At 37.7% G+C, this 21,757-nt stretch overlaps 2 protein-coding genes across 2 annotated transcripts in view; both read left to right on the top strand.

Annotated features, from left to right (window-relative positions):
• Positions 1 to 17,719, top strand: part of LOC106138012 (uncharacterized) — a 75,849-nt gene extending 58,130 nt beyond the window's left edge. The window contains exons 7-12 of the mRNA XM_013338983.2: positions 3,425 to 3,586; positions 4,078 to 4,246; positions 13,721 to 13,870; positions 14,332 to 14,876; positions 15,333 to 15,445; positions 16,118 to 17,719. Of these exons, the coding sequence (XP_013194437.1) occupies positions 3,425 to 3,586; positions 4,078 to 4,246; positions 13,721 to 13,870; positions 14,332 to 14,876; positions 15,333 to 15,445; positions 16,118 to 16,692 (1,714 nt within the window). The 3' untranslated portion in view covers positions 16,693 to 17,719. The remainder of the gene's footprint in view (positions 1 to 3,424; positions 3,587 to 4,077; positions 4,247 to 13,720; positions 13,871 to 14,331; positions 14,877 to 15,332; positions 15,446 to 16,117) is intronic.
• A 597-nt stretch (positions 17,720 to 18,316) lies between these two features.
• Positions 18,317 to 21,168, top strand: LOC106138000 (NF-X1-type zinc finger protein NFXL1). Its single transcript, XM_013338967.2, has one exon. It carries the CDS (start codon positions 18,459 to 18,461, stop codon positions 20,928 to 20,930), a length of 2,472 nt encoding a protein of 823 aa, XP_013194421.1. The 5' UTR covers positions 18,317 to 18,458; the 3' UTR covers positions 20,931 to 21,168.
• The last annotated feature ends 589 nt before the right edge of the window (positions 21,169 to 21,757 follow it).

Genomic DNA, 21,757 nt, shown 5'->3' with positions numbered 1-21,757 from the left:
AGTATGAGTGTGTCAGCCCTCGTCTTCTATGGATTAGGCTGAAAGTTGGAATCACTCGGATCTTCGTTCTAGGTGTTTATGCACCTTGGGATGTGGGTTCGAGGGGTACAACATCAGCAAAAAGCGAAAACGAGGAGTTCTGGAATAGTGTAAGAGAAGTATTGAAAGTTACCAAGCCAAATGAGAAGATTATTATGTTAGGTGATTTTAATGGATGGGTGGGTGTAAAGCGTGATGGATATGAAAAGGTGCTTGGTGCGTTTGGTGACGAAAAGGTGAATGATAATGGAAGAAGTGTATTAGAAATTTGTCTAGAGTGGGATCTTTTTGTGTCGAACTCAATGTTTCAACATAAAGAGATCCACACCTACACAAGAGTGGAAGGTATTTTAAAAAGTATGATAGACTTTGTGATTGTAGATGAAAGATTGAAGAACAAAGTGCTGGATACCCGTGCATATCGCGGTGCTGGCATTGACTCGGACCATTTACTGGTGATATCCCGGATAAGGGGTATCTTCAATCGCTGGCGGCACAGGGTAAGGGAGCAAACCAGCGCTTTGGAAAGAGTAAAAGTAGAAAATTTGCAAGATATGGATGTAGGTAAGAAGTATATTAATAGACTGAAGGATGAATTTGAAGATTTAGAGGAAATGAGCGATATTGAAGATGGATGGAAGGAATTTAAAGAAAAAATTGTGAAAGTAGCTGTTGAAGTGTGTGGTGTAAGTAGAAGAAGGAAAGGAAAAAATCACAAAAATGCGTGGATGAGTAAAGATGTGCAAGAACTTGTGCGATTAAAGAAGAAAGCATGGCTGGATTTGTTAGCAGCAAAAGCTAACTTAAGAATGCAAGAGGTTATAGATGAAGATGTGAATGAAGCACGTAAGGAATATAAGAAAATGAAAGATTTGGTTAAGAAAGCTGTGATTAGAAAGAAAGAAGAGTATAAAGAGGATTTTGATAAAAGGCTATCAGAAGACTTTCAGTCAAATCTGAAAGTATTCTGGAAATCCGTAAGGTCAGCCCGAGGAAATACTATAACCAGAGAGCTGACTAGGATCAGATGCCACGATGGTAGCGTTGTGAAAGGAGAAGAATGTGTACTAAAGATATGGAAGGACTATTTTGAAAGTTTATTTGAAAAAAAGGAAGGAAATAAGAAAGATTTCTGCTATAGCGAAGAAAAAGAGAATGAGATGGAAGGCGAAATTGAAATGTTCGAAATTGTGGAAGCACTTAAGAGTATGAAAGCGGGAAAGGCTGCTGGGTGTGATAGAGTGTCGGTCGAGATGCTTAAAGCAGGAAAAGGCGTAGTAGCTAGTCAGTTGTACTGCCTTTTCAATTTGTGTTGGAGAAGCGGCCGAGTACCAAAAGATTGGTGTAAGGCTGTTATCGTGCCACTTTACAAAGGAAAAGGGTCACAGCTGGACTGCAAAAATTATCGTGGTATAAGCCTGCTTAGCGTCGTCGGCAAATTGTATGCTAAGGTATTGATTAATAGAGTCAGGAATGAAACTGATGACAAAATATGGGATGCTCAAGCGGGATTTCGAAAGGGAATGGGATGTACTGATCAGGTCTTTTCCTTGCGGTGCATAGCCGAAAAGTCTTTGGCCAAGAGTCAAAAAGTCTATTGCACATTCGTAGATCTGGAAAAGGCCTATGACAGAGTTGAGAGGAATGAATTGTGGTCAGCACTTTCTATGCATGGGGTGAGCAGTCTCTTAATACGAGCACTGAAATCCTTATATGAGGATTCGAGTGCTTGTGTCAGGATAAACGGAGCGCACACTGAGTGGTTTAAGATTGAGAGGGGCGTTAGGCAAGGATGTGTTGCGTCACCGTGGCTGTTCAACCTATTTATGGATAGCTGTTTGACAGATTTGAAAGAGTCTAAAAGTGGATTAAGGATGAATGAGTTACTCGTCAAATGTCTGCTCTATGCCGACGATCAGGTTATACTGGCGTCATCAGCGGAGGAGTTACAGGAGATGGTAAACTGTATGCACGAAGCTTTAAAAGAGAAAGGAATGAAAGTGAACGTAAGTAAAACTAAAACACTGGTTTTTGAAATGGAGAAAGAAATGACAGCATGTAATATTTTGATTGGAGGAGAAAAAGTGGAGCAAGTGAAAGAGTTTGTATATCTAGGATCAAAGTTTACATCAGATGGCAAGTATGATAGTGATATTGAAAGGAGAGTGAACGCGGGGAACATGGTGAATGGAGCTTTGCATGCCTTTATGAGCAGTCAGAAACTATCCAAAAAGGCTCGACTGGCTGTGCACAGGGGCGTGTTGGTCCCGACATTAATGTATGGGAGTGAAAGTTGGGTATGGCAAAAGAAGCATGAAAGCAGAATAAATGCAGTGGAAATGAGAGCGTTAAGGAGTATGATGGGTGTGAAATTGAATGACAGGATAAGGAACAGCGTGATAAGGGAATGTTGTGATGTGAAAGAAGATGTAGTTACAGGAATAGAAAAGGGTATGTTAAGATGGTTCGGTCATGTGGAGAGGATGAATGAAAACAGGTTGACTAAGCAGATATACAAGGAGAGTGTGGAGGGAAAGGTCGGAGTGGGAAGACCTAGACGAACGTATCTTGATCAAATTAAGGACGTCCTGGTAAAGGGTCAGGTCAAAAGTACCCGAAACCGCCGAGCTTGTATGAAGAGAGTTATGAATGTGGACGAAGCGAAAGAAGTATGCAGAGATCGTGGCAAGTGGAAAGAGGTAGTCTCTGCCTACCCCTCCGGGAAAGAGGCGTGATTTTATGTATGTATGTATGTATGTATGTTACACATCCAATTGCCTGAATAAGCAGATCTCTACAGTATTTTTTTCTCGCCGTAACACCATCGGTGAGCTAACCTTTTTTATCATGGTTTATAGCCAGTAGGCAACCTTTGTTCTCGCGTTAACAATGAGTAATAACATGATAAATTATTTCCTGTGGCACCTCGTGTTGACCAACCGCAGAAAGATCATCTTTACACCTGCGGGCTTCCAACCCACTTAGTAGATGACCTCAACTAATTATAACTAATGACGCCTGTGCCCACGTCGACGATTGAAAGTTTAAAGTTTGTAAATGGCACCATTTTTTTACAACATTTTGCCCGCAGCTCAAAACAAAACGACAAAATCTCGCTCATTTCCCGCTCTCGGTGAGAATTTTGCGATATCTCTTTCTTTATTTCACAATACATATTCATGCCAAATTTAAGGTCACTACGAGTACTCCCAGTCCTATTTTCGGCTGTAAATTATCTGTAAGTTACTCAGTTTCGCAAAAAAATTAATTGGTGATTATTACCATTCCAATCAACAATACCGGATGGAAAACCGGTTTTCTATTTCTCATTTTTCCTTTTTCCATTCCAGTCAACTGATGAAACTTATCAACTATTCTCCCGCAGGTACACGGATCCAGAACCAAGTGATATCATTGTAAAGAAGATAGACTACAACTGCGAAGCAGACGAGAGGAGATACAGAGGGTCGAGGGAGAGTCTGGACAAATACAGGAGTTCAGACCGAGAGACTGACGGCAAGCGGAGGGAGAAAGAGTTTGATACCAGGTCAGTAGTAAAAAATTATGAGAAAACTAGCTTAAATTAACTAGAACTATGCTGATTGCTGAAGATTTTTTGAAAATCCTGTAAATTTTACTGATGTATACATACTTGTTGAACGAACTGTTCTTCTACTGGACACTCTTTACTGTGACCTTTGTTTGTTTGTAATTTACAAAACCATTATTAGTAAGTCAAAATTTAAATAATAATTATTTTAAGTTTATAATTTATTAGTATTTATTTCATGAAATTACTACAAACTTCAGTTTTAATGAGTAGTAATTAGTTTCGGTTAATCGTTGTCTGTCAGTAAATCAGTTTGTCGGTAAAGTATTATAACATACTTAACCTTTTGCCAGCGACTCGACCCGTTTTACAAGACCTATGATTTCTTTATCTATTCTAATCTAGTTCCTAAAAGAATAATATTCTTTCTAGTATTTTCGATATGTTCTATTGAATAAATAAGTAAAAAAATAAATTCTCCGTGACAGATATGACAGGAATCTAACAGAAGAGCGGCGCTACACAGATCATAAAGATGGGAGGCGGTTCTACTCTTCAGACCGGGATAGCGACCAGCAGTCGAGACCCTCGGATGCTGAGAGCGACCTGAGGAAGTCCAGATCAAGAACAGCTGGTCCATTAGACTCTCCCGCTTTGGTAAGTTCATCATAGCTTTCACTTCTTCGTGTTCTGTCACGTTAATATGTCTACTTCACCCGTTGTGGATTGGCTCGGCTTAGATTTTCAGGGTTCTCCTAGAATAGAATTGAATAGAATAATTTATTTTCAAAATTGGATACAAGGTTTCACTTATTGACGTTACATCACTTAAATCGAATTATAACTACTACCGCTTCCAAAGCGCATGTGTAGAAGAAGCGGCAGAACAAACTACACTGCAGTATGTGTGTGTGTATGCCATACAGTTGAAGACTGGACCTAGGTTGCTTAGCAAACGTAAGCACTTCAAACGCTCACGCCAATTAAGCTATCAGGCTAGAATGCTAGGATGGATCTTTAAGCAGACCGCTTTCAACAGCTAAAACATCGTACACGGAGTATGAGAACATTTTATTGACAGATTGCGCGCATAACTCTCGCTAGGAATTGACCTACAGGTAAAAGGTCATCAGTTCATGGTAGTACCATTGCATTTATGCTCACTTTGTTCAGTCGAGTTAGAAGTGAGTTTTGGAAAAAATGAAGACCCGAAGTTTCTAATTTTTGTCTACGCTTGTATAGGCCACGTTCAGCTGTTTGGCTTATTGATAGAATTGAGATTCAAAGAGCGCCAAAAACAAGAATCCCAAGTTTATAAGCTATCCCTTAGTCGCCTTTTTCAACATTCATGGGAATGAGACGGAGCGGTCTAATTCTTTTTTTTTTATTTGTGCCAGGCAACACATGGCATATCAATTACCAAACAACTTTTCCCCTTTAGTAAAATTGTAAGTGAAATTACTTCAAGTTGTTTTTTGTAAGTGATATTACATCGAGTTCCAATAGTAGCGTTCATTATACAACAGCCTGCTAGACCATCGCTTTCAAAACCGATTGATGGTGCACCGACCTATATAAGCAGGTTGCCCTGATACCAACCATAAGTCCATTAGCTTTGTAGCGAGAGCCAAAGGGAAGATCTTCCGCCAGGCTAGGTGTGATGCCTGGGGAACCGCGGCTCCGACGATGTTGTGTCGTAGGTTGTATAGCATATATACCAATCCGTGAAATCTTTGCTTGCGCGCGATTTAGATTTTTCGCTGTTTTTGACTGATAGCGTCGCATGATTTTTTTTTATTATTGTGACTTGTGGCGTATAGATGTCGCCAAAGCTTAATAACTAGGTGAGGCAGTGTTTTATAAGTGTATCTACATATACCTACATATATTTTTATGCTGCTCTAGTTGCGACAACAAAGCAGTGTTACTAGCTTAATTAAATGCGTATATTGTATAACGTCCGATATAAAATAAAGGTACGTTACGTGCGCGTTTAATTTCTGTATTATTGAAAAATATTATACCTACGAGAGGGCGCCCGCGACTTCGTCCGCTTGGAATAATTCCCGCGGGAACTCCGAGATAAAAAGTATGTGCCTAATGCCTAAAGCCTATGTGTTATTCTGGGTCTACAGCTACCCATATACCAAATTTCATCGTAATCGGTTCAGTGGTTTGACATACTCACAAACTATCGCATTTATGATATTAGTAAGTAGGTAGTAGGATAATAATCCAATCATAGTACATCATATTTAAAGTTATCTTAAGTGTTAAGTACAATGAACTTAGCAAAGCGATAACAATGCAATCGGTCAGTCCTCTTTTTGCAATATTTGCAATACGTATCATAGGTTTTTTTGTATATCTATTTTTTACGTTAAAACACATAATAAATAGCTTCATTTATGGTGAGACAAGAGTCATCTTTCTATTGTTGTATTGAATTAAGCATTTATTTTTACACCAGCTGTGTACGCGACTTCGTCCGCGTGGAATAGTTATTTTGGGCATCATTGAAGCCTTGAAGGATGAATAATTTTCCCCGTTTTAGTTTCAGCGTGATGTTATATAGCCTAAAGCCTTCCTCGATAAGTGGTCTATTCAACGCAAAAAGTTTTAAATTCGAACCAGAAGTTCCTGAGATTAGCGCTTTCAAACAAACAAACTCTGCAGCTTTATAATATTAGAATAGATACATACATACATATAATCACGTCTATGTCCCTTGCGGGGTAGACAGAGCCAACAGTCTCGAAAAGATCGACAGGCCACGTTCAGTTTTTAAGTTATTAATAGAATTGAGATTCAAATAGTGACAGGTTGCTAACCCATCGCATAAAAGAAGAATGCCAAGTTTATGAGCATATCCCTTAGTCGCCTTTTACGACATCCATAGGAAAGGGCTGTCAGTGGTCCTATTCTTTTTTGTACTGGTGTCGGGAACCACACGGCACATTTGAAAATAAATCCATTCTATTCTATTCTATTCTCATACTCTGTGTGGTCCAATCTAATATATCAACTTACGCAAATGATCAATTTATTATTATCTGTTCCCTAAGAACAGTTTCTCAATCTCGTTACCCGCCTGTCTTTCCATATAAGAATTCAAATTGAGAAATCGTGTCAAAAGTGAGAAGTTTCTCAGTAGGTTAGGATAACTAGTTTCTCTCTTAGTTAATACATACATACATAAAATCACGCCTCTTTCCCGGAGGGGTAGGCATACCTATTATATTACTACATGCTGAATTTTAATACAACTAGCTGTAATCCGCGACTTCGTACGCCGTAAAACATTAAAGCGGACCCGGCAAATTGTGGACAAAACAAAAATATTACAACGCGAAAATTATCCCATTATTATTTTGTCATTTCTATGTACGGTTTTATACATACATACATATATTCACGTCTATATCCCTTGCGGGGTAGACAGAGCCAACAGTCTTGAAAAATTGAAAGGCCAAGTTCAGCTGTGCGGGTTAGTGATGAAATTGAAATACAAATAGTGACAGGTTGCTAACCCATCGCCTACAAGAAGTATCCTAATTTATTTTGCCTATCTCTTAGTCGCCTTTTACGACATCCATGGGAAAGAGATGGATTGGTCCTATTCTTTTTGTATTGGTGCCGGGAACCACACGGCACCCTATTTATTTATGTATATTGTTTATCTATTGTAGTTTTTATTTATGTACTATATTATAATTATTTTATTTTATATTTTGTGTAAGTATTATATATATTCATTTAGTTTGACCCCACATAGAGTTCTCTGTCAGACCCAATGGTTGACTGGTAGATAATGCTTCCAGCATTAAGTCCGCCAATTGTGCTTTACCTACATTTGTATTTTGTGCAATGAAGTTTAAAATAATAAATAAATAAAATAAATACACTTATATTCTACTTATATAATAGTTTACGCGTTATAAATCACAGAAGGATGTCACCGGTTATACAACATCTACTTATTTACATAAAGTTGACACTTATCCTACACTCGACCCACGTTATATTTCATATGTTTACCTAATGAGGCGTTTTGTTAAATATTGTCTTATTTCACACCCACGACAGTTGCAATATGTTGCAGCAACTTGTTGGCAACTGAAGTGGCATCCAAGGTACTTATAACATACTAGTTGTGCCCGCGACTTCGTCCGCGTGGAATAGTTATTTTGGGTATCATTGACGCCCTCAAGGATGAATAATTTTACCTGTTTATTTTTCATATTCTCCATTATTTCTTTGCTCCTTATAGTTGCAACGTGATTTTATATAGCTTAAAGCCTTCCTCGATAAATGGTCTATTCAACGCAAAAAGAATTTTTCAATTCGAACCAATAGTTCCTAGGATTAGCGCGTTCAAACAAACAAACAAACTCTTCAGCTATAATATTAGTATAGATTAATTATTACTCTAATACCGGTTACATTCGAAACCTATACGAAAAAAGAATTTAAAAAATTTCGAAACTTTTATTCCTTGTTATGGGACATTTCAATATCACTTAATAATTGTCATATCTTTTGGTTTCACAACATTGGTTGACGTCAAATAAACTAAGTTCACTGCCGCTTCCAAACGTCAGTGCAGAAGAAGCGGTAACAAACTGAACTGCAGCATTTTCTTCAACAACGCCAACTTCACAATTATCCAAACATATACATATAATAGAAATGTAGACGCGAGAATACGTTGTTGTGATTAATTGACTTATACGAAACTTAAGTTTAAAAATAACTAAAAATATTTTTTTATTGATTGTTAATTTTAAATCGAAATGTGATCTATCTGAAAAGGAGCCCGGGGTACGCCTTTGATTATGGTGCTGAATTGGGTAAGTCAGATTTTTACACGAAGCGACTTCCATCTGACCACGGCAAACTTTGCAGAGGAATCTAACCCATATTGGATCATGAGATGCCTGAATTTTCTCGGGATGTTTTCCCCTCACCGTATGAACAATCAAATTCTGCTCATATTAAGTTTTTATATTTTAAACTAGCTGTTACCCGCGGTTTCTTTTAACTGGGAAACAGTTGGTATACACACAATGCTTTTTTTTAGGGTATTACAATTATATTTTTTCCTCATGCTATCTGTCTATCTAAATGACAACTTCCTATTACACCTTAACCATCGTAATATATATGTACCTAATGTCTTATCTTGAACTCATCAACAGATTGACATGCGGACAGTTCACTGGTAAAGAATTATACGTGTGCAGACATACTAATATTACTTAGTTGAATATAATCAATACATGTATACTTATAATAAAACAGTAAAAAAAATTATATAAAAAATATATTATTAAAAAAATTATTTATAATGATATAAAATTTGAAGAAAAAAAAGTCTGTCTGTATGTTTGTTTGTACACGCTAATCACCGGAACTACTGAACGGATTTGAATGAAACATTTTTTTGTTGTATAGCTCTTATGCCTGGCCAACACAACAAAATTTTCAAAATAACTGGCTCTTGCATCCGATTTCGTTTGCTTGATAAAGTATATCATGATATTACAGCAGATGTTATAAGTAATATGAATTATACTTTATTTTTTATGATACTTATTCTAAAAATAAATTATACAGATATTTAGAATTTTCAGTACATTTTTTTTAATTATTATCCGTCAAATAATTAAGACAAGATGAGAGTTAAAACTAAATAATTAATAAGTCAAAAGAGGGACTGTGATATGACCACTTTTTCAATAGTTTTAGAGCGTGTAGACTTCAGAGCTTGGCTTGATACGAGATCTGATAACGGTTTTTTACAGGGTAAGCTTTGTAGACTAAGATAAGCTACGTCTTCAACTAGATCCACATGCCACTGTTATCGAATTTCATCTCAATTCCAAGATTTACTCGAAAGCCATCATCATCCAATGAAAAACATTTAAATGTCACTCAGTCACCTCAAACAAACCCAAACATGACAAGCAATTTTTTCTGACATTCAGAAATGTCAACATTGCGTTCCAAATTTAAATTTCCCGTTATATTCGCTCATTTATTATAATGAAGAAAAAGATACTGGCTAGGTTAATTAGTGAAAAAAAAAACACTTTAATTGCCCAATAATCATATCAATAAATTTTATTTTTGATTATGTAGGTACGTAGTGATAAATATCTTTATTTTTGTGTTAATTTATTATAGTGACTTTACAACAAGTTTGTGCTCAAATTTTTCACCAATAAGTGCAATTTATTATATGTTTTTGAACTAGAATGATATCTTAATCCAGTGTCCTCCTTATAGTTGCAGCGTGATGTTATATAGCCTAAATTATTAATATTAAATTTACTGAATGTTTATTGAAGATTGAAGGAATGTCCTTTTATATAAAGATGTTTTGTTCTAATGAAACATGAAAAACCAAACTTTAAAAATAATATTATATACATAAATATTTTATCGACTGTACATCGAGAGCATTACAAATCGAATCACGTAATGTAACATCGATCATTCGATATCTGCGATGTGTATCGATTCGCCAACTTATATGCCATCCGATTTGAAAGGCATTTTAAAAAACAATATTATATTATGTGTTCATTTTCATGGTCTGAGATCACCCTTGTAGAAATTTCGAGAACTAATGTCAATTATTCGCTTAATCCTTGTGGATATTTTATAATAGCTAGCTGTTGCCCGCAACATCGTTCGTCATAAAACGAAAAAAGCTGAAAATCAAAATCAATATTTTAGTCAGAAAATAGGCCTTCGCAGGATTTTTTTCACGACTTTGGTATTGCCCCCTCAGAGGAGGGGTTGAGGGAGGATATTTTTGCATACATATCAGTTTCAAAGATTAACCATACCGATATCATCTGAGAAAACCACATTAAAATAGGAGCAATAGTTTTGGCGAGATGCGAGTACATAAATACAGACAGAAGTTCTAAAAGTCAGATTTTTGGCTATGTCTGCCACGCAATTGATGAAGACGTAATATTTGTACATCTATAATTACATGAAAACAGATTGACTAAGGAAATGTACAAAGAGTGCGAAAGGGAATGGGTGAAGTGGAAGGCCTAGGTAGTCGAACCTACATACATACCTACATATAGTCACGTCTATATCCCTTGCGGGGTATACAGAGCCAACAGTCTTGAAAAGACTGAATGGCCACGTTCAGCTATTTGACCTAATGATAGAATTGAGATTCAAATAGTGACAGGTTGCTAGCCCATCGCCTAATAAAGAATCCCAAGTTTGTAAGCCTATCCCTTAGTCGCCTTTTACGACATCCATGGGAAAGAGATGGAGTGGTCCCATTCTTTTTTGTATTGGTGCCGGGAACCACACGAACCTACCTTGATTATGGGCGTCCTGGCAAAGGGTCTGGTCAAAAGTACCCTAAACCACAGAGCTTGCATTGCAAGAGAGTTATGAATCTGGATGAAGTGAATTTGAATCTCAATTTCATCATAAAGCCATACAGCTGAACGTGGCCTTTCAGTATTTTTAAGACAGTTGGCTTTGTCTACCCCGCAATGCATATGGACTATATGTACGTATGGAAAGATATACTCTCCGCCCACCCTTCTTGAAAAGAGGCGTGATTTTATGTATGTATGTATAATTAATTATATGAGAACCAAATCTTTCAGATTTTTTTTTAAATAATGGCATACCGTCTCGAGTCTAAGGTCAACACCCTCCGAGGTCAATGTCACCATATGACGTCACTCACACATTGCCTGCCAAATGATCTAATCGGTGTGGTTATAACGAAAACTGCTATTTGACTGTTAGAATTCGCGAAAAGACATAAATTATTATAATTATAAGGCGGAAGATCGTGTGATATGGTTTTATCGTAGAAATCTGTATGGATCATTATGTATTAGTTAGATTTCTTTTAGAATAATAAACTTATTAAATTGGAAAGGCTAATAAACTTGGGATTCTTCTTGTAGGTAGGGCTAGCAACTAAATAAATAATAATAAATACCAAAAAAAAACACAAACAAGGTAGATTAATGCTTTTTGTTGGCATCAATTTTGTTGGACGCATTATAACTGATCAAACAAATTAGAAGATCCATGTTAAACGGCCAGATGGTGCATAAACCAGTCATAAACCAACATCTCACTCGGTTGTGTAGAAAGAGGGTAATGGGTTTTACACATTCATGTTTCATTCTATAACTGTATGTAGCGCGGGTAAACAGTATGAGTGAATCTACCTTAATTTTAAGCATATTTACCTGCTTTTAGAATATTGTTTTTAATTCGTAAACCAAAATAAAAACATTTACTTAGAATAGGTAGGTATATGTATGTATTTCTTAAGTATTTTTAGGGGGTTATGATTGTAAATTTGTGTGGATTTTGAAACGAATTAGAAAGAAACAAATATGCAACACCTTTTCCCGTGTTAATTAATTATTTGCAACAAATAAGGCTAGCAACCTGCACTACATTTAAACCCTCAAAACTGACTGAGGTTAGGTGATCTGCGGGGTCATTTACATACATTGAAAATAGGCAAGGTATATCTTTCGTCTCTCTCTAATTCTAAGTTAGAAGGAGGGAAAAAATAAGTCATAAGCCTTGTTCGCTCTGAAGCTCCCGATTCCAGGACTAACGTAACGCGATTAACTATTGCTGTCCCGTTTTACGTCATAAAGACGAAAAAAAAATGAATGACGGCTGACGAAACACAAAAACATGTGTTAATAAATGGCTGTATAAATTCGAATTTGGAATTCCTAACCAAAAAGAAAAAAAATGTGATTAAAGTGGCCAGTACGTGTGCCATGCCCCTCATATAAGTAACATTTTACGTGCATTTTTTTTAACAAGGTTTCTCTCATCTCGAATCTCGCGTATGCCAAATAGGTACAGAAGGTAGTCCTGAGGTCGGCCACCATATGGCGCACCAGGCGGCCTTGTTGTAAGTTCCGTCAGCCTTTCTTGACGCAATTACGTTTGTTTTTGGCAATCGCGTTTCGATTAAAAAAGTTTTTAGTGAGGAACTCTATCAGTGTCTATGGTTGGCGTGATAGATAATACAGATTAATAATATTAGTAAGTAGGCATAAATCAGTTCTTTTTTTCAAGGCTGTTGGCTCTGTCTACCCCGTAAAGGATCTAGTGGTGATCTCACGGGTAAAACAGAGCGAATTGTAAAAGTGACGCTGTTTATACCGTAAGAGATTAAACGTGATAAATGTACATAGGTACTTATGTAATTCCGTGTAAGGAAAATAATAAACGTTGGCTTATAAAAGTCACATGATTTTCAGTAATTTCTTGTATTTACCTATTTGTACCTCACACACACACACGCATCATTCACGTCTCTACACGGGGTTGACAGAGCCAACAGTCTCGAAAAGACTGAAAGGCCACGTTCAGCTGCATGGCTTCATGCCGTAATTGAGATTTAAATAGTGATAATACCTATTAGAATCTACAGCGTTAATTAAAAATTAAATTTCTTTTTTGACGATTGGTTTCAATTCCAGTTTGAGGAACCCAAATTTCGATTTATTGTAACGCTGTAGGTCGATGACCTAGACAAATTGATGACAGGTATTCTTTTCTATGTTGTATGTAGGTCTGCATTGTATGATAATTAGATTACAAGCAATTTTGTATTTTTTTTTTCTTTTTAATTCATTGAGCTACCCCTGTGGGCATTCTTTGTCAGTATGTTGTAAATTTATGAATTAAAAACGGTTTGATATTCATTTACCTAGTTCAGATTTGACTATAATCTAACATGGGTAAGATTCCCTGATTGCGGAGATCAGACGAGAGTTGCTTTGTGTTAAAACTTACCCAATACAGAATCAAAAGGAATGTAATCGGGTTTAACGTGATGCTATGAAAGATACTCACTATGTGTTCATGAAATTTGTGTAATTATTTTATTTATATTTATTTATTTACTAGTTTATGTACACAGAAAACATCGAGACTGATAAACACAAGAAACAAAATTACAAAGGTTCTGCTTATTTCAAAAGAAATCTCTTCCAGCAGACCCGAGATAGGAGACATGATGGAAATGGAAAGGGACAGGCTAATTATTTACATTTTTTGTTCAGTTTTATTGCAAGCCCAATTTTTTTTATATTTCAGGCTGAACGTTACCGCGAGCGACGAAGGCTGGCAACTCCGAGCCCCACCCCCTCCCCTCCGCGCCGGCCCGCGCCGCCGGCGACCTCTGCCGGCAACTGGTTCAAGTCTCTCGACAGACTGACTTCTAGAAAGCGAGGGAAAAATACTAAGGTACCTACGTACTTAATTACTTCACTGACAAAAATAATTAATTAGTTAACATTACCTCTACGCTACAAATCCATCAGCCATAATAATATTCTTAATCGTGTAAGCAAAGTTTCTATGGATTGGAAGATGAATACAACTCCTCTACTGTGACTCAACATCGTTGGAATCACCGTTCCCCAGTCATAATTTTATCTGCATCATTGCTCCTGCTACAACCTTCAGCCACATTCATAACCTTTTTCATGCAAGCTCATTAATTTAGAGTAGGTACTCTTGACCTTTCCCCAGGAACTCTCCTATTTAATTAAGCAGAGGTACAACCGTTCTGGTATTCCTTTCCGACGTTCTCAATCACACTCCTAAGATAATAATATAATGGAAATATATCGACTCTCATCTGATCAATGTTGCAACGATACGAGTTAAATACAAGTGCTCTAATTATTCGTTTTTATTTTCAGGTTGAAAAAGACAGCGTCATCAGAACTGAGGACGAAACCAGAAAGGCCTGGTCAAAACCTTCTAAACCCCTGAACTCACCTGCTAAAAACCTGCGCTTCTTCGGCGACACCGACCAAGACTCCGACGCCAATGTGAAGTCTTCAGTCAAAAAAACCCACGTGAAACCTCACGCTACTCTCCGAAAGACTGTCTCAAACTCCAGCACCGGCCTAGACGAGGTCGACCACAGCGAGCTATCAAACAAAAGCTACTCACTCTCCAACTTGCACAGAGTAGACAAGAGTGAATCGCCTCGAAACAGACAATATTACAAGAGAAACCTCCAGAACATATCAGAAATTCATAGCAATTCTGATAACGAAAGCCAGTTTGATAGACACGTGAACAAAAAGCCGCCAATAAGTCCATACGATAGGTCCAGGAGTCATAGCAGCTCGAAGACCCTGAAAGGGAGTAAGAGTGATGTGAGGAGACACGGGAGGGAGGAGCGTGGTAGCTCTTCTGAGCTTAGAGGTAGCAAGCAGGACCTCAGCAGAGATTTGAAGTAAGTGCAACTAAATTATGTTGTAGACCAACTGACTCTAGTCTTACTTCTTCAAAACCACCACCTCGATGAGCGGGCCTTTGCCTAGTTTTACGAATTCTTTCAGTCAAATCTGTCCTTAGCCACTTTCCAGTGTCTAACTTCGACTAGTAGTCTTAATACAGCCTATATAATAATAGTACATTCATTCATTTAGTCATGTCTATATCCCTTGCGGGGTAGACAGAGCCAAAAGTCTTGAAGAGACTGGTAGGCCAACGTGGCCTACCAGTTGGCCTACCAGTTGTTTGGCTTTAAGATAGAATTGAGATTCAAATAGTGACAGGTTGCTAGCCCATCGCCTATCAGTCTCTACAAGACTGTTGGCTCTGTCTACCCCGCAAGGGATATAGACGTGATTATATGTATGTATATGTTTTTGTACTTATCTTAAATCTCCTAAACATTCTTCATCAGGCATCGGAGACGCGTGGCGGCCGCCCCGTCGGGCGAGAGCAGCACGGAGGGGGAGTCCAGCCACCAGTCCCAGCAGTCGCAGCGCAGCGTGGTCTACTTACATGCTACTACTGGTAACTGCTTTATTTTATACCAGAGGCCGCCTGTGGCTTCGGCCGCGATAAATGTAACTATTTTCAGTTAGAAATTCAATGAAAGTAAAAAAGTAATGCCTATGTGGTATTCTGAGTGTTCAGCTACTTGTACAACAAATTTCCTCGTAATCAGTTCAGTAGTTTTTGCGTGAGAGAGTAACAAACATTATTATATTAGTAAGATCTCGCTTTTCTTATCCGAAGCTAAAAAGAGCTGCGTATGAGTTTATTTTCTTCAACCTCCTTTGGCTTTAATCCCTGTAAATTTCATATCTGGAGAGGAGCCTGAATCTGGATCCTGGATTAGGTAAGTCAGGTTTTTACACGAAGTGACTCCCTTATTAATGTTTGAGATTCCCGTTTTTATGCACTGTTTATCACAAGAGGCTTCCTCAATAACCTTGTGTTACTGGAATGCTGTAAAGACGATGTCCTAATTGCGCACACCTTAAAGAGACCAATAACCTCACCATTGCCGTGGCTACACATTTTAAGAAACGCTAGTTTAGTGAAGATATTTGCGATCTGTAAGAAATGCATTGTAGTGCACTCATGTTTGGCCTTCTACGACAAAAGAAACTGATAGACTCATTTAGTGCATAGTATACCTACCTTGTTCAACTTTAAACTCTTACTACCTTTATTTTCCAGTCGGAGATATCCCGGATCCAGGACGTCTCACACGCAACCGCTCCCGGGACGACGTGTCCTCAGTGAATTCCTCCAACATTCAAGTCAGGAGCACCACGAAAAGCTTCTCCATCTTCGCACCCTGGACTCCGAAGCACTACTCCGACCAACACGACGTCCACTACGCCCAAAGGCCCAGGAAACCCAGACCGAAAGAGAGCTTCAAGAAATCATCGTCTATCAAAAACCTGAGTGAAGAGAGACCTTCGTTGCAGAAGAACAAGTCTTACAGCCAGACGACTTTGACAAGAAGACCAAGAGAGAACAGCAGATTGACAAGTTCCAGCACGACTTTGTACAGAAACCCGGACAAACGCAAAGATTTAGACCAAAATACACTTAAAAGTGCTATCCCGCTTACACGTAAAAGTGTAACGAGGGATAGGAAGAGTCAGTCAAACGAAATCCTTAACAGGGATAGTCGTGATAGGGTCTCCAGATCGATTTCGATGCCTAAAGACAATAATAAAAAGGCTGGTTGGTTTAAATTGACAAATAAAAATAAGAAACAAGAGATCAATACTAGAGTTCGCTAGGTTGATGATGTACGTACGTTCTTTTAAAATTTACATTATCTGAGTGTTGTCTCGAATAAATTGAATCTACTTAAAGCTCTTTGAGACTGTGTTAGTTAAATCAAACCGTCTTCATCTTCTCTTCAAAATTTTAAAACCCAAAGATGGCCCATGTATATCTAATTCACATATTACCAAATATTTCTCTGAAACTTGGTGTGTCTTCAAGTCTCAGGGAAATATTTATGAACTATCTTTTAGCACATATTTTACAGCAGTTGCAACCAAAAGAGCAAAGAAATTTAAATTTGTTGGAGGCAACACCGAAGTAGGTCCAAATATATTTAAAAAAATCGAACTAGGTATTGCTGTATTTGTCTTATACAAGCGTTTAATACAGGATGGCGATACAAAATGGCCGTCGTTGCTGAGAATGTGGTGTAGTCTTTTCCTTTTGGAAAATCCGTCCATTTTATGTAATAGAGTTTGGTGCTATATTTTAAGAAATTAACAGTAATTTGGATATTTTGTACGTATTTTAGTGCCATTGACCACTTTTATAATGTTACCATTAGCATCGATTTGACAATTTTTGAAAGGTCGACAGTCTTTTTTTAATTACTTTCCCATAAAAACTTTAGTTGCACGAATTCACGTACAGGTCTATTACAGAAATATTTTTTCAATCTTAAGCTATAATAAAATTGGCGATTTGTTTTTCATAATCACTTTTCCTTAAGTTATCACCTATTAGTAAAAATAATCAGACCCCTTACCGTAGTCATTCGTGTTGCTTTTTTATGAGTTATAATTGTTATACACACGTATAAAGAAATTTATTCTCGACCTTTTGAAAATTGAGCATAAATAAATAGTCATATTTTTTTTAGTTATGCCTAATAAATCGCTTACCGTACTAATAGAACTTATATAATAAAATACTTAGCTTTGATATGTTTGAATTATCATTTTCTTTTTTCTTTTTCAATAAATACTTTTATATTGTAATCATAAAAATATAATAGATAGGTACTTACTTACATAAAATGTTTTCATATAATATTTAAAGAAATTATATTATGTCCCTTTTCTTATCGACTAAGATAATTTCAATGAAAACCATGTAATTTGAATTATAAATAAATATCCTAATTAAGTTGGAAATTTTACTTTTAAACACCCATCTATCCAGTACCTACTTACTTACAAAAGCACTATTATAAAATTTTCTGATTTCCTCTCTTTATTTTTATATATCGGGTTTCCAAAAATTTTGAAAGCGGTAGATTTCTTATACCTAAATCAAATTACTTTCGATGTGGATATCAGATTAAAACATCGTGTAATTTCGACAGATAGCTAGGCCATCGCCTATAAATAAATCCATAGTCATAAATAATTACCCATTACCATATTGAATTTTACAATCTGCATGGGAAGAACAGCAGCTGGCACACGCTTATGTTTTTTATTTACCAAACTGTATAAACCATGATATTAGAAAAAGAAAAAAAAAACTAACGGAGATTTTTTCAAAATATATGAAAAGAATACGGACGGCTGAATCACCATTATCCACGTAAAATATATTAAAAAAACAAAAGTCAACGTCAAAATGCGTACGTCATGTCGATTTGGAAGTTTGATCCCGAGATTCGAACGTATGAGATTTTTCGCATTCATGTTTCTTGAAAACTTCAACATCGGAGTCGGACTTAATAAACCTTCCCTCTCTTTTCCATTAATGTTAGAAAGAACAAGTTTCCGTTAAACTTTTACACCAGAAAATGGCCCGTCGTTACCGAGATGCGGCTGCCAAATTGCAACAAAATGTGCGGAAGCATTTGGATGTGATGAAAGACCTTTCTTCCTCTGAAGATGAGGAGCCTTTTGAGTCTACTGTCCTCGAAGGTGTGTTCCAGAGTTATTGGCGAGGTGGAGGGGACACACAATTGTTAAACCGGACGAAAAATCTCTTGGAAGAAGCAATAAGTGGCCGACCAATTACTTGCCTTATTTGCATAGGAAGTATAAAACGATCTGATGCTATTTGGACTTGTAGCCATTGCCACTGTTATTTCCATCTATCTTGCATACAGAAATGGTCAAACGACAGTATCAGCTTGAGAACCGAAGACACACAAGGCCCAATTTCTGTAGTAAAACCAAAGAAAATAGAATGGTGCTGTCCAAAATGCCGATTTTCGTATTCTAAGGAAGAAATACCCCGTAAGTACCGTTGTTTTTGTGAAAAAACTGATGACCCACCTCTTCACCCTTGGTTGCTACCTCATTCTTGTGGAGAGGTTTGTGAAAAGAGATTGTCTTCAGGAGATAATTGTAAACACAAATGTCTGCTACTTTGCCATCCTGGTCCATGCCCTCCGTGCCCCCAGACTGTCAATGGAGTCTGTTATTGTGAGAAAGAACGGAAAAAAGTTAGATGTAGTGCTGCTAAATGGTCTTGTGGTCAGCAGTGCAAGAAGACATTGTTTTGTAACTCACACAAGTGTGAAAATATCTGTCACGAGGGAGACTGTCCCCCGTGCACTTATACCAGTGTACAGACATGTCAATGTGGCAGCGAGAAGGTCAAGAGACCCTGTAATGACCCTTTTTGGCAGTGCAAGAAACCATGCAATAAACCTTACTCATGTGGCTATCATAAATGTGAAAAAGTCTGTCATGCTGGGCCGTGTGGGTCTTGCCCCAACTCCGGTACGCGGTCTTGTCCCTGTGGAGCTAATCAACGCTTTGTACAATGCCCTGATGTTATGGAAACTTGCCTTGGAACTTGTAATAAGAAGCACGAGAACTGTGAACATAGTTGCCCTGAAAAATGTCATAAAGGACCGTGCCCACCGTGCCAAGTGCTGGTCCAAAAGAAGTGTCTTTGCTCTGCTCATGAGCGCTCACTCCCATGTAGCAAGGATTATAAGTGTGAGACAAAATGCCGAGGCACCAGGCCTTGTGGCAAACATGCATGTGCACGTAAATGCTGCAATGGTAACTGCCCCCCATGTGAGAAACCATGTGATAAACCGCTGCAATGTGGCCGGCATAAATGCACCATGGTCTGTCATCGAGGCCCTTGCTACCCGTGCCCCCTGGAATCTAAAGTTACTTGTAGATGTAAAGACACATACATAACAGTGCCTTGTGGAAGAGAAAAACAAACAAAGCCTCCGAAGTGCAATCTTCCTTGTAAGATAAAATATAAATGTGGGCATATGGAAGAGAATAAGCACGTTTGTCATTTTGGTGACTGCCCCTCTTGCAAAGCTGTGTGTTACAAGACTTACTCTAAATGCGGTCATGAGTGCAAAGCTACATGTCATGAATTTGTGGCTGTAATCTTCAAACAAGTGGAAAAGCCAGCCACGCCATGGGAAATAGAGCCTCCGAAGACTAAGATCATGAGTTTGGAATGCCCTCCATGTGAAACACCTGTCTCTCTCATCTGCTTTGGTGAACATGAGACAGAAGAGCAGCCTTGCCATTCGGCTAAACGTAGATGCTGTGGGCGACAATGTGGGCGTGCTTTGGCCTGCGGCAATCACACCTGCTCTCTTCTATGTCATCTTTATTCTCAAGACCCTAATTACCCAAATGTGCCTTACAAATGTCAACCGTGTAACAAAGAATGCCTTGTACCCCGTCCAGCGAAATGTGCGCACAAATGTTACAAAAAACAGTGTCATCCAGGGCCTTGCCCACCATGTGAGATACTAGAAAGGATCCCATGTCATTGTGGAGTTACAGAATTATATTTACGCTGTAAAGAACTTAAAGATGCAACTGAGGAAATGTTGTCTTGTAAACAGCAATGTCCAAAGAACTTGAGCTGTGGGCATCGATGCCGCAACAATTGTCATCCTGGAGAATGCGGTGTAGGTCAAACATGTACGAAGAAAACTAAAGTCAGCTGTGCTTGTGGGAATTTGAGGAAAGAGTTCCCTTGCAACGTAGTAAAGAATGGCAAAAAGTTAGAATGTGATGAAACTTGCGAGTCTAAAAAGGTTGCGTTGAAATTAGAGAGAGAAAAAGAGGAATTGAGACAGAAAGAGATGGAAGAGGAGAGGAATCGTAGGGAATTGGCAGAGTATGAGTGGAAGTTGAGCGGAAAGAAGAGGAAGTACAAGGAGAAGAAAGTTGTCACTAATGTTGACAACAGAAATTTTCTCCAAAAATATTGGATTCCTATATTGTCTGTGCTGATTGCAGGGTCGGCTATTATTTACTGTGTTATTTATGCATAAGAATTCGATTTAACTTTAAGTTTTGCGTATAATTTATACATTTTTATGACATTAGTGGTAAATTCCTGGTAGAAAAATCAAAGGGTCGCTTTAGAACGGGATGGCAGTGTGCTAAATAATTTTTAACCTTGTAAAATAATTAAGAGGCCCTGTACCTCGGCGGCGTCGGTCTGGACTGGAGTGACCCAAAGTGTCTACTTATGAAAATAAGCATAGTAATTAAGACGAATGTTTACTTTTTTGTGTTTTTTTTCCCAATTTGTTACCTGATCGACATGTTTTTGTCAATCTGCAGGGCAGCTAACTGCGACTTATAGCAAATTTCTTCCAAAAACAACTTTTTTTTTAATGTTTTATCATAGATGATACAGATTATAAAAATTACATTACTGTATTCTGTGGTATTACTAATCTTATAGGTATAGAGGTATAGTTAACACCGATGTACCTTCGCCGAAGTGTAATTTGAATGGCGCAAAAATATTTTTGTGGCCATTCGAACGAGCATATTTTATTTATTGCATATTTCTATTTAGTTTGTGACTATTTATACTAATATTATGAGCGTTATTGCATTGCATCCTTGTAAGGTCGTTATTTTATTAAGTTTTTCATTCGGTTTGATTCGGCGGTAAGCTCCGCTATTATTTTGCCGGCGAATGTTGTCGAGTCGAGATGACATAAAAAGTGGTAGTACTGGTGGTAGTAATATTGAATTTGTAATACTAAGGGACACACCTTTGTCAGTGTGGGATGCCCTAACCTTCATGTGTTCAGTCAGACAATATGATTACTGTTTGTATTATTCCATTGAGCACTTTAATTTA

This window comes from Amyelois transitella, chromosome 24, assembly GCF_032362555.1.
Source record: "Amyelois transitella isolate CPQ chromosome 24, ilAmyTran1.1, whole genome shotgun sequence".
Taxonomy (NCBI): Eukaryota; Metazoa; Arthropoda; class Insecta; order Lepidoptera; family Pyralidae; genus Amyelois; species Amyelois transitella.
The sequence above is the reverse complement of the archived record's forward strand: the minus strand, read 5'-3'. Positions and strand labels throughout refer to the sequence as shown.